The sequence below is a fragment of the Chenopodium album genome, chromosome 8 (genome assembly GCF_948465745.1).
Source record: "Chenopodium album chromosome 8, dcCheAlbu1.1, whole genome shotgun sequence".
In the NCBI taxonomy this organism is placed as follows: domain Eukaryota; kingdom Viridiplantae; phylum Streptophyta; class Magnoliopsida; order Caryophyllales; family Amaranthaceae; genus Chenopodium; species Chenopodium album.
The window spans coordinates 6881370-6894766 of record NC_137841.1 but is presented as its reverse complement, the minus strand read 5'-3'; the positions used below and the strand labels follow the sequence as shown (position 1 = coordinate 6894766).

The window sequence follows — 13397 nt, the reverse complement described above, 5'->3', positions numbered from 1 at the left end:
GGTTATTTTGTGGGTAAGTTATGACATATTTGTCAAAATAATAACGCTCAAACCTCAATTTTTAATTAGAAAAATGATATAATGAGTTATTTTATGGAATAAGTGATTGATAATACTTCAAATGCGCAACTCAAATATGTATCTTATCTCATCAAACATGTCAATAGTTCACCTTATAACAGGTAAACAACCATGTATATAAATTTTGTAATAAGAATAATAACACGCTTTATTTGCCAATCCTTATAACAATAATAAGTTTAAATAATCTTTAAAACATTTAATGCACTACCTCTATTTCATATTATGTGCAAAATTTATCAAAAATAGTTGTTACACATTCTGTGCAACAAATATTTTCATCCCTTTTTAAATTTTCATTCCTCTCTCTAATCATCACACGCACCAATTCACCATTATCTTTCCCCAATCTCCTGAAATCGGGAGGGGAGCTCTAACCGCTTGAGCTATCTCTCACTCTCTTTGTGTGTGGCTCTTTGTGTATTTGGTTTCTTGTTGTTTTTGTATATGTCAAACTCCCTTATATATATAGTGGTGCATAAGTAGTAGATAAAATCGGCAAAAACCTTCAAGATTATTCTCGAACCTTTAATACTAGAATCATCTACTACCTCCGGATTGTAATATATGCAATTTTGAGTATTATTTGTGAGATATAAAAAATTTCAAAGTTGCATATGATCGTATTAGCTTCTTTCCTTGAGTTGACCGGCATTACTTGAGTAATGTGTATTATTCTAGAAGATTATGCTTCGTCTAGAATAATCAAGATCAAGACTTCAAACCAAAAGTTATAATATGCATGCACCGACATTGTAGAGGATTGGACCATAAAATTTGGGCCACAATTACCCAACAGACATACCAAGTGTAAATTTTCTTACATTTAAAAAAAAAAACAAAAAAAAAACAGAAGGATTCTTGTCAAGCTTCGTCAACAAGTATGTTAAGTCCAATATTACGCCAAAGCACATCTCTCACAAATAAGCATAAGCTCATCGTTTTCTTTCATCATTTCCTTAAAAATAAGGCATAATTTTTCAGGGTAAGATAATCCATAACACGACCATCACAAATGCAAAACAAAATCAAAATAGCTCTTAAACAAAGTCCTAATGAATATAAATTGCCTTGATAGTCTGATAGAGTAATAACATGCCTAAACATGAGGGCAATGAATCTGTTGACCTTATGTTTTGATGATGACTCAAGGAACCTCGTTTTTAGCTTTGATTAATGATAGGTTTATGCTATGAAATTATGGAGTAAGAAGGGAGCATGACACAAGGTCTAAGTCAGCTATGTGAGGATAAAGAAATCAATCATAAGTCGTGTTCCTTTAGTGAGGAACTGAAGCTCCAAAGTTGAAGCTTCGAAGGCAAGTTTCTTGAGTGAGGAGCTGAAGCTTCAGCAGAGTTCAAGGAGTCTAATGTATTTTATCTTTATTTTAGGCTTCTTGTATTTATGATAATACAATGATAATTTAGGATTTAAGTGGATTTAAATTTATTTATGATAAAGATTTTATTTTTCATATTTTAACTTGTTAATTTTCGAAAATATCTTTTAAGTTAAAATATCTTTTGTGAAAAGATTTTCTATTTTGATTTTATCCTATTCTTTGAAAAATCTGTTTTGGAAAAATATTCTCTTAAACGTGTGTTTTACTTTGTCAAAATAAGTTGTGGTTGAGTGGTGATTGAGGCAACGATTATTTTAACTTCCTAATTTTTCTATAAATAGCTTCGGTTTTCTGTTGAGAAAAATATACTTGAGCATTACGGTCTTTTAGCTTTCAAAAGAGTCATAATCCACTTAAGTCCTTGAGTGTCTTTGTACTTAGCAATTTAGAGTTTAATCTTGAGTTGTATTGGGATAGAGTTTGAGAAAACTCTAAGAGTGTTTTATTGCTTTAAGTGAAGCAAGGAGAAAGAGAGAGTTAGCGAGATCAACTGATTGAGGGGATCAGTTGAAGGGTGCTTGAGTTCGTTGAGGAACTTAAGTTTAGAGTCTTAATTTGTAATAGGTTGTTTGCCCTATTATTATTAAGAGTTGAGTTTAAAATCCCTTGTGGTCGTGGTTTTTCTTCTTGATTAGGGCCAAAAAGTTTTCCACGTAAAATCTCTCTTTGCACTTTTAGTTTTTGTTTGAGTTCCTTTATAAATTCTGCAAAAATTACCCTAGTTCCTCTACAATACAATTCACCCCCCCCCCCCCTCTTGTATTGTTCATTCGAGTCAACAGAATCATACAACACACAACTGAAATCCAAACTAAACATGTTAATTACAGTCTAACTAAATAACAACAGGACACCAAAAAGGTCCCAAAACAACATCTATTTCAAAGACTAAACTAAGCCAAATACCCATAACCCACGCTTAAGAGCAATGGTAAATCATGTGAATCCTAAGAAAAAATTATACGGAGCACAACCATACTTGAGCAATCCCAATATAAGACTAGAAACGGACTATACAATAGCCAAGTGACATAAAACTGTGATGTCGGGTCATTATGATTTCCTTAAGGGTTTGGAACAGGACAAATATCTTTGATGGCCATGAAAGGCTAATGAGAACAAGGAGCCTACATAGTAATGGGTACAGAACCAAATCAGGGACGATATTTATGAATATCAGAGGAGACAAAGTCACAAAGCATATAATTTTTGCATAGAGTTGATGGGTGCTAACATCAGATTCTTGATCCTGCAGAAAGGTCATTTGAAGGGTGATTAAGTTGTTTGCTTCTACTCTCATTTTGATCTCCTCATCTCATTTCAATAACAAGAAACTGTTGCAGTTATAAAATATATACACAAATATATAAGTCTAGTTGGCATGTGAAAGAGGTGCAAATGAACAAGCCCTTCTGATATGATCCTCACATAAGTCACATTCATGACCGAAATCAACAGTCCAATACTTCATAGTATATCCACCAGTTGCATCATGCAAGCCCCCCTCATTTAACAAAAGAAAGTACCAAACATCAATTTCCCACATTAATTTTCTAGTTTCCCAAGAATCACAGTTTCAAAACAAGCATATGTCAGATTAAACAATGCCATATTAGTTTGTATACCACTATACCCTCTTTAAATTTTGGTTTAATGACAGCTTAAAGTTTTCCTAATACACCTAGGTGCTGCCGTATTCAACATAACAACCATTGCCTAATTTCAATAGACCTCAAAAGCAAAAGAACTCGAATCACTGGCTTCTTTTCTCTATATCTGTAATCCTCCTCCAACTAATCAACCAAATGGATGTCAGGGTCCATTCATTTCAAAGCCCTTGAAACTCACTATCAAATTCACCACAACAGCAAATTTTCCTATTCATAAGAAGTCTTTCAATCGGTAATGTTTCATTGTCTAATGTCTATTCATCAAAACATAAGAGCAGTAAAATAATACAAACACACCAAAATGTCAGAAATTTTTCAATAAAAATTACATTGCCCTAAAACCCCAAGTTCCCAACATAAAACCCCTGCAAATCTGTAACAAAAATCAATATAAGGTTAAACAAAAACAAGACCTTTAATCAAAATCATCACACATTCAAACTACAGATGAAATAGCAAAATAACTAAGAGCACCTTCATCAGAATTCTTTCATAGCAGAAGGATATTCACTGCAGAAGGTAGAATCATACAAACCCAAAATTAAACAAGAACACAGCTTTAACCTTCAATTTTTTCACAGCAGAAGGATATTCAGAACCCATAAAAAATTAAATCAAATGTAATAATTCATCATAAATAATAAACACCAATTAGCAAAGCAAGCAGGTCCAATTTCATTATTATACCATTGAAAAAAAAAAGGCTAAATCACATAAAAATAACATCTGAATATTAAGCCCAAAATATAATTAAAAAAAAACCATAACTCCTTAGTTCCTTCATACTTTTAGTCAACTAAAATATCAAATCAAACCCAGAGATTATACCAAAACAAGAACCCTAAAACCCCAACAAAACCCAAAAAATACTAAAATCAAAGAAATAAAATTTAATAAGAATTGGGGGCAGCAGGAGGAGGGGTGCCAAGAAGGCTAGCCTGCTGAAGCTCCAAAGCATCCAACTGAGCATCGCGCTCGAGCTCGATGATGAGAGGAAGAGCGAGGACAAGGAGTGTTGTGCCAACTATCCAAGCAGCTTTACCAGTGCTCTTAAGCAGCTTCTTTGTACTGTTTGCTGCATTGCTAGCAGTTTGCTGGGTTTTTTGGTAGATGGGTGAGTTTGTAACTGTTGTTGTAACTCTGCTTAATATTCCTCCATTGTTGTTGTCATTGCTTGATCCTATTCGTTTTCTTCCGATGTTTTTTGATGCCATTGATTGATTGATTGATTGATGAATTTAGGACTTGATTTTTGTGAATGTTTTTCTGTGTGTAGAAGAAGAAAGAAAAGAGAAAAGAGAAAAGAGAAAAGAGAGAAGAGAGGAAATAATAAAAGAAGAAGAAGAGAAGAAGGGTTTTTGTTGGGGGTTTAGGGATTCGTTCTAGAATGTACAAGACTTTGAGGCTGTCAAGACTTGCAATAGTGCTAGGACTTTTTGTAGTGCACAAGGGCTGTTTTGTCTTTTCATACAAAAATTAATATTTTCTCCTTTTTTTTAATTGACACTTTTTTACTATTACACTTGCCAACGCATATTTTTAACAATTAATATTTTTAATTATCAACATTATAAAATTATATTAAAAAAAAGTAAATATTAATAAAATATACATTATTCAAAAAAAAAAAAATTTTAAATAAAATATACATCACATGAATATGTTTTATCGTATCTATAATTCACAAAAACGAGTAACGAAATACCTCAAAGCTCAGGAAAACATAATAATTTCGATTACCAACACCAATTGATACATACGAAGTACTCGTACATAATACAAAACGATGACACATTTAATTAATGCACCACAAAATAAAGGACAACGGACACATACATATACTTCTAATATACCTTGTCAATGTACGTGTTACTCTTGGTTTAAGTACTTAAACTTAACCATGTCCTAACTCCTAAAGGTCTACTTTTCTAGTTTCCCTATTGGCAATGAAGAAGTTAGTTTCGCCCTATAATAACTTGTCATAAATGATTAGTATCTTCTGTTGTGTCTAGGCTAGAAGTTTGGGACCATGAGTCGATATCTAGGCTAGAATTTGGGACCATGAGTCGAGTTTTAGGCTGGAATTTGGTGTATGATGGTGGTGTTATACTCAGCTCGACTTGACTCATTTACATCCTCACCTAAGCTCACGGAAGCATAATAACTTGTGAAAATGCATGCTTGGTAAATACTTGGTATTTTTGTTATGATCAAGTTATGCAGCAATCCAGTTACTGGATTGGAGCACATCTGAGGGCTAATGATTGGGGCATCCCTGGGAAACAGTTCAACTCACAGTTTGGCTTTCGAGTTTTCTTCTGTCACACTTAGTTTTAGCTGATTTCAATACCTTAGTTGCTTGCTTTGTCAATAATACTTTCATGAATGAAGTTTGATTCCAATTAGCCAGCATTTCTTGCACAATAAACCTTATGTAATTGCTATCATACATAACATATGTCATGTAGTTATAATGCTTCTAAAAGTTTGCATTTAACATTGGTCCATTTGTGGTCTGATCTCCTAGGAGTGCTCATATGAATATAGGGGTTTTTCCATCAACTCTATAGAGTACATTTTTTTACGAACAAAGCAAGGTCGAGGCAATGGAATCCATCATGGCCTCATGGTCACCTCTGCTAGAATTGGCTCTTAGTCAGAGAATTGTGTCCTGCTGCCCTGCTGGTCAGTTCTTCCTGCTTTTGAGCTATTTTGAAAAGAGTTCAGGGTGTGAAATTGATTTTGTTATGGCGTAGTTTTTCTTGACCTTCTTGTATGTTGAAGTAAACTTTTCTTCTTTCTTTGTAAGATAAAAGGTGCTTGCACTGGTGCTTGATGCTGCTTTTTCGTGTATCATAAAGTCGTACACAGATAAATATACAAGTATTAGTAAGATTTCAATAAAAGGTTCCAAATCGTGTCATTTTCTTTCATAGACTGATTTTGCACATAATTTACATCCATTGATAAATACCATTCCTTACATTTCCTCTATTATATATGCTCACAAGCCTAAATGATCCAATCCACTGCACAAAACAATTATACAGGAGTAATAAAGAGTATAAATATTACATAATGTATCCTATCAAAACATTGACTAGAAGTAGCTGGATTGATCTTGTAGCAATTCAAGCTGCATCAATATGTTAGCCACCAGGGGTCTCAAAGAAGGCTCCCCTTTGTGAGCAAGATCAATTAACACCACTTGAGTTGAACCTCCATACTTCGATCTAAATTCTTCAATCCGAAGAACTCTATCCAATATCCATAATGCCGTTTCTTTAGCCTTTACACTTCCTACTTCTAACACCTTAATAATAGCCATCACTCCACCTGATATTGTAGCTATGAAATTGCTTCCATCTTCCCAAATTTCATCCTGCAATAGAGTGGCAATGGTATTTAACACTGCTTCATCAGCTTCTCTTTCATCACCCTCCAAAATACGGATCAAAGGAGGAAAAGCACCGGCTTTTATTAGGCAAAAGTTTCCTTTCACACTGCAATATCCACTGTGGATTTTACAGAATCCATCTGCAGAAGGCGTAGGAACACAATAACCCCACCGCAAATTCCTTAGCCTTCTAGAGGAAAGGGTACTTTGTGATAGTTGAGTTAGCGATGTTGCAGATCTTGATTTGGCTTTAATTGATCCATGTGAGAGGATCTTTATTAGAATAGGTATAACTCCCATTTCTGCTGCATAGACTTGTAGTTTCTTGTCTGAAGGTAGTGTAAACCTGATAAAAATACCTGCAATACTTTCTTCTAAACATTGAGTAGTGGTGGTAGAACTTGAAGAGCACAAAGAACCAATTAACAAGACTAGCATAGGTAACAAATTCATCCTTTTGAGTGTATCAGTTGCCTTTTTATCAGAAAGAGGAATGTTGCTCAACAAACCAATTGCAGCTGCCTTTTCAGCCTCTGACGATGAAGATGAGATTATATTCACTATGTTTGGAAGATAATTTTCTTCAATGGATACATTATTCGATATGGTAAATAACAGATTCAGGGCTGCCACTCTTATTTTGGTGTCAGTTTCATTGATAAGAGGAAGCAAAAGCTGCATAGCGCCATTTTGGGTTGTTTTGCTTGTAACTTCAGCTACATTAGGCTGAGAAAGAATGTTGTTTAAAGCTAGAAGGATATTGCACTTGATTTTTGGACTAGACAAGTTTATAAGTGACAGAAGTTGATCAGGCAAATCTCTATGTTCAAGAACAGAATCCGAACATGATATGGTTGCAAGGATAGCAGATGCAGGTTCCCGGAGGCTCATGAGAGAAGAAGTAACAGAGAAAAGGAGCTGAAGCAGAGGAGGGAGGATACCGGAATCAACTATGTATGATATATTTTTGGTTGTGAGGGAAAGATTTTGTAAAGCATTTAAGGCTGAAAGCTTTGCTTCAAGCTTTCCTGTCTTAAACATGATGACTAATGGTTGAATTGCACCGTCTTCTCCAAGTGAGTCTCGAGATTTTTCTGTCAATACCATCCTTGAAAGTGCAGTTGCCATTAGAATTTTACTCATTTCTGAACCTGCAAGAATATATGACTTTCATCATATTAGTGTATGATTTTCTTACTTACAGTCACTCAAACTACAGATTCATACTACCAATTCATAACAGCAAGTAGAGCCTGTCACATTAATACTGCAATCAATAGTCCTATTTATTTACCATTGTCAAGTTCAGCAGAACAAGAAGTCTTCCACCTAAGTCAGACTGTTAACTAATTATGATTTTATAGACTGGAAGGATATGTTTTCCTAGGAGCAAATCCTTTTTTCCATTTTCAATTTTCAATTTTCAATTTTGAAGGGGTGGAATACATAATTTCAAATTGATAGTAGCTTTCCGGTGATGAAATATATTTGCAACCTAATGAATAGAGGATGGTATGCTGGAAAATGTTTTCAGTCAAAACAAACGGAGCCTTTACCTTCAGTGAGTTCCCATCAAAGTATATCTTCAGTAGAAAATAAAATCATTTTGATAAACCGAAAGTGTTAGTATACAACTATATGCAGTCCTTATTTTATAAAGTTTGCTCAATCTAACTTGATCCCTAGATCCTAAAAAGAGTAGTCAGACTGCAGTAAAGTTGTATGGTACTCGCTCTATAAAGCAGTGAAGTAACTAGATCTCATCCCCACCTTCCAAAGTTTTAAGTATGATTCAAATCCAGTGATTCTTCCCTAAGCTTCTTTTGAAAGAAAAGTATCTCAGTTAAATGATATCCATTTGAATCTTTTAGATGAAAAATCCATAAAACAGCTAATTTGGCCACAATACAAAGGTGTAAAACATGCCTTTATTAAACAAAAATGTGCTTCACAAGTTGCTTTACTTTACTAACTTTGCCAAAGTTCTTGACAACTTGATTTTATAATCTAGATCTTCAAAATTTGCCTACACTTTGATACTTCCTGTATTATCCCCTGAATATCAAACTAGAACCTGTGATATGTAATTTGTAATGTATCTCAGTCATAAATCAGACCGCCCAAGTTACAAGTAACTCAGCCCTTTATATATAATTAACAACCTTAAAATCAATCTTATCTTAAAAATTAAAGCAACCTTAAAATTTAAAAAAGATTTAGGAGGGAAAAAGAACAAAGAACAAAGAAGAAAAGGAAGTAAAGCAGCTAAAGAAGCTAGGAAAACACGAGTAGTAGGTTTGGGAAAATCACAGTCCTGGAGATGTATCCTCGAATGTACTCATGGACAAGTTGTCTCTAGACTAACTAATGCATTAATCTTTTACCTCAAAAGAAATAAGTTAAGGAAAAGAATAGTACGGAGTAGTATATTATACCTTCCTTAAGATGCTGGATTAGAGGATGAAAATAACCAGCCTCAGCCATAAGAAGAGCATTTTGAGTATTACATGAAAGACCAGCTAACAATTTCCCTGCATCATTTGAAGAAATTGGATCATTCCCGTTTAATATAGCCACCAACATAATTATACACCCTTGGATCCTCCCAACTCTTCGTCGAACTGAAGATAACTGAGAAAGATCCATCAGCAATCCAACTGCTTCTCTTCGTTCCATCTCATCTCGAGCCAAGGACTTCACCAATGTTGTTAGGGAATTAATATCTGCCATTTTTTCCTGTTAAACTTAATTAGTACAGTATCTAATTGTGCTTAAGTACACTAAGAAAAAAAAAAAACCAAAACAAAAAACAGTTAAACAAATTTAATAGAAGAGAGTAAGTACCTTGGTTTGAGGATTTTCATGTGCAATGCTTCTTAGCACCTTGATTATACTTAATCTATCAATGCATTTGCTCGAACCCATTCGATTAAACAAAATGGGGATAATACCCTCATCAGTAATCCACTCGCAATCAACGATTTTATCCCTAATCATTATCTCTAATCCCAAAAGAGAATTCTTAAACTCATCATCATTTCCATACTTAAGTTGTAATGCAACATCCTCTCTTTCTATGATCATAATCTCTTCCTTTTCGCGGTAACTCTGTTCTTCATTCATGATCTCCTCAACAATCTCCCTGCTAGTACTCTCACTCGACGAACAACAATAAGAATGATGATCAAACTTAGCACTCATCATCTCCTTATGCAAAATCCCAAGTTTGTCCTTTAAGTCTAAGGACACCCCAATGCTAGCAAACAATAAAAGGCCTAATGATCTCCCAAGATCATGAGTCAATTGTTGGATGACATCGAAACGATGATCATTCGAGCATGTATTCTTATTGACAATGCAATTACGAGCTCGTTGAAGCTCGGCTTCTACGGACCCTATGGCTGACCTTATACTTGGAGTGTCCATAATCATCTTATCTTCTCTTAGAGTGTCTAAGATCGGCGAAAGCTTCTCAATGTAGATAGCAAACTCATTTAAAACTTCCGTGTCGATTTCAGAGTCTTTTGCTAGAGAAACCACTTCATCTGCTGATGCAACAAGCTCTAACACTAGCTCTGAGAAACTTCTTGTAGTCTCCATTTTAACTTGCTTAATCTTCTTCATTTTTTAAATTTTTTTTGGGTTTTTTGGGATCACCCTTTCAATTTTTTCAACTATTTATAGTATTATTTTTGGCTGATGAATGAAAATTCTGGTATGAAGAACAGAAGAAGAAGAAGAAAACGAGTGATGAAGAAACAAGACTAAAATGAAATTCCAGGAAAATTGAATGGTATAACTCTGTTTTGTTAGATTAAGTTGACTGTTGTGGCCAAGAAATGAAGTGGAATGGTAAGAAAGGGCCTACCTTGGACTCTTTCTTTTGGTAAGTTAGTCTATAAGACTACAAGAGTATCAATTCTTTATTCCTTTCCAAGTATGTTGCGTATCAAGTGTGGTAGAAATTTTTGACTCCACTAAAATTACTGAATTCTTGGGGATTCAACATGTTTTTTCTTGGTTTATAGTGAAGTAAAGGAATCGCGTGGAACGATGGAAGAGATTCAATCTTATGTTACGGGTTCTTTTTATATGACATTTGGTTTTAGTCAAGTACAAGGGATAGTATGAGAGACCACTAACGCAGATAAGAAGATTGTACTTTAAAACCACATGACAATAAAAAATAAAATAAAAAAAAGACCTACAAACTTTATAAGATAGTCACCTCCCTACCACTCTTTTGATCTCTACACACATATGGAATTCTTAATTGGTTTTCAAAGTAAAATAAATTTGCGTTGAGTATGGAAGGGCTTGTGCAGCATCCACATTCAAGCCCAAAGGTCTTTCATGTAAGGGGGAGTGATAGAGTATAAAACATATTTTTGGATCTTAACAATCAGTTTAAGTTTTTGGTTGAGTTGGTCATTTAACAATTGTTACAATATTTAATTCTATTTTTGTTGTTCTCTTAGAAGTGTTAATCTAATATAGTGATATTCCATGTAGAATTTCATGTCCAAACTTCTATAGCGAAATCATCGTATAATATAATACCATATCAGTCTTTTTTTTTTTTTTTTTTTTTTTTTTTTTTATGCAGATGACTAAAGAAAAAAAGGAAAGAACAAAGATTTTGGCACCCTTACGAGTTACGACCGATTAGAATGTGGAATTTGGGGGTTGAATCAATATACCTATACTAAAGGCGAAACCAGAAATGACAGTTGTCATAACCTGGTTAAAAATTTTCCCTCCAAAAAAGGTCTTTTTTTTTTTTTTTTTTTTTGTCAAAGCTTCTTAGAGAAGTATTTAATTTAATACTTACCTTACAATAATATTTCTTTTCTATTTGGCAAGTATATTCATTTTTACACATTCAACAAAGATTTATATATTTATTTATTTTATGATGGGAACAAAGTCATGTAATACAATAATGTAATATTATCTATAACTTTGTAATGTAATCCATAGTTATTTTTATTAGCCGTGCATGCATTTCTTCCTCTGTTTTTTTTAAAGATTCAAAAAAATTGTAATTACAGAACTTTCATCTTATTTTGCAATTTAATATTATTTTTTATAGTAAAATAATTATATTAAACTAATGATAAATATTGAAATTACCGTGCATGGCACGGGATCTAACCTAATTTCGGATTATAGAGGAATATACTACTCCGTATCAAATTGAGCGGAAAAGTTACATGTAGTGGAAATTGTAAAATTCTACTCCGTAACATTGTAAAAATGGTCCAATATTGTCGTGAAGTTCGAGGTAGTGTTGGAAGACCAAGTCATAGGCTGAAGGTCTTCATAATCTTCTTTCACAAATCACAATCACCAAGTCACTTTCAAAACGCAGCCATACATTTTTTTTTTTTTTTTGGACAAAACAGATAAAATTAAAAATACAGCCATATTAAATGTATAATTCTTTGATTGCCTCAATTATACGTAGGATTTAATTTTCATCTATCGATTTCAATTTTGTTTGTACCTTCCCCCATTATAAATCAATGCCATAATGGATTTGTGGCCAGACTGGCCACCCTTGTACTGTATTACATATGGCCCTTGATAAATACTATATTTAGGATAATATTTGTCGCAAATTAGGATATATTTTATGTATATTTTGTATGTTTATCGTATCCAGGATTCCTAAAATGATTAGGCCTAGCGTTGTAAACTCTATATATTTGGTCAATGGTATACACTTCAGATTGAGGAGTTTTCCCGAAATCTAACATGGTATCACAACTTAGGTTTTAGATCTCAATTTTTTTTATTTTCCCATTTCTTTGGTTTTTTTTTCGTTTTATTGGGACCTTGCCTTCATCACGTTCTTTTCCGCAATTTTGTTTTCCTCTGCCTTTCACACAGATTTCGACTCCTATTTCCTCCATTAATTTTCTGTTCACTGTAACATTGAGCTAGACATGGCCAAGGACGACGATGTACCCAACTCGCCTCCAACGTCGGAATTTCATCCGGCTTAAGCAGTCAATAACATGAAGAATGCAATCCCTTTGGTTCTTGATTACGAGAAGGTTCAATACTCCATTGGGTGGAATTATTTGAGAATCACGCTTGTGCATACAATGTGTTAGATCACATAGACTCAACTGTTTCCCGACCGACCGATGTCTGGGACTCTTTTTGGAAACACCTTGATGCAATTGTTAAACAATAGATTTACGGCACCATCTCCACTGAGCTTCTCAACACGATTTTGGCACCAAAATCGACTGCACGGAATCTTTGGGATCGGATTAAAGAAATTTTTCAGGATAACAAAAATACCAGGTCGTGTATCTTGAAAATCAGTTTAATTTGCTTCATATAAGCAGTTTTTCTAACGTCACTGCTTATTGTCAACAGCTTAAGAGTATTGTCGATCAATTAGCTAACATTGATCAACCGGTTTTGGAATAGAAGATGGTGATATGTCTTGTTTCTGGTCTCACAAACTCTGAATTTGACACAGTGGCGACAATGATACAACAATCATACCCGTTACCCTCTTTTAATTCCGCCAGGTCTCGTCTCCTTCTCGAGGAGTCACGCCGAGCCAATGACCAGGAACAATCGGCTCCATCTTCCTTCGTAGCCCAGCAAGATTCTGTGCCCTCATCAAGTTTTGGACAGCAGCAGCAGCAACCGGTCACTCCCGGTGGTCATGGCTTGGGTGGCCGCACAGGTGCAAAAGGTGGAAGGGGCAAGGGTCGAGGGAAGGGTCGAGGAGGCAACTCCAACAAGGCGCCTAACTCACAGCAGCAATCAGCCCAACCTCAACAACAACAATGGGGCGCGCCTCAATTCTGGCCTAGATTTCAAG

At 34.6% G+C, this 13397-nt stretch overlaps 2 protein-coding genes across 2 annotated transcripts; both read right to left on the bottom strand.

Annotated features, from left to right (window-relative positions):
• Positions 1-4043: 4043 nt before the first annotated feature.
• On the bottom strand, positions 4044-4367 carry LOC145642690 (mitochondrial import receptor subunit TOM9-2-like). Its single transcript, XM_081693862.1, has one exon. The coding sequence runs from the start codon at positions 4365-4367 to the stop codon at positions 4044-4046; it is 324 nt and encodes a 107-aa protein (XP_081549988.1).
• A 1687-nt stretch (positions 4368-6054) lies between these two features.
• LOC145641679 (U-box domain-containing protein 24-like) lies at positions 6055-10414 on the bottom strand. The gene is made up of 3 exons (XM_081692587.1): positions 9395-10414; positions 8986-9286; positions 6055-7701 (listed from the first exon to the last, which is right to left on the bottom strand). The coding sequence occupies exons 1-3, from the start codon at positions 10172-10174 to the stop codon at positions 6254-6256; spliced, it is 2529 nt and encodes an 842-aa protein (XP_081548713.1). The 5' UTR covers positions 10175-10414; the 3' UTR covers positions 6055-6253.
• Positions 10415-13397: the final 2983 nt, after the last annotated feature.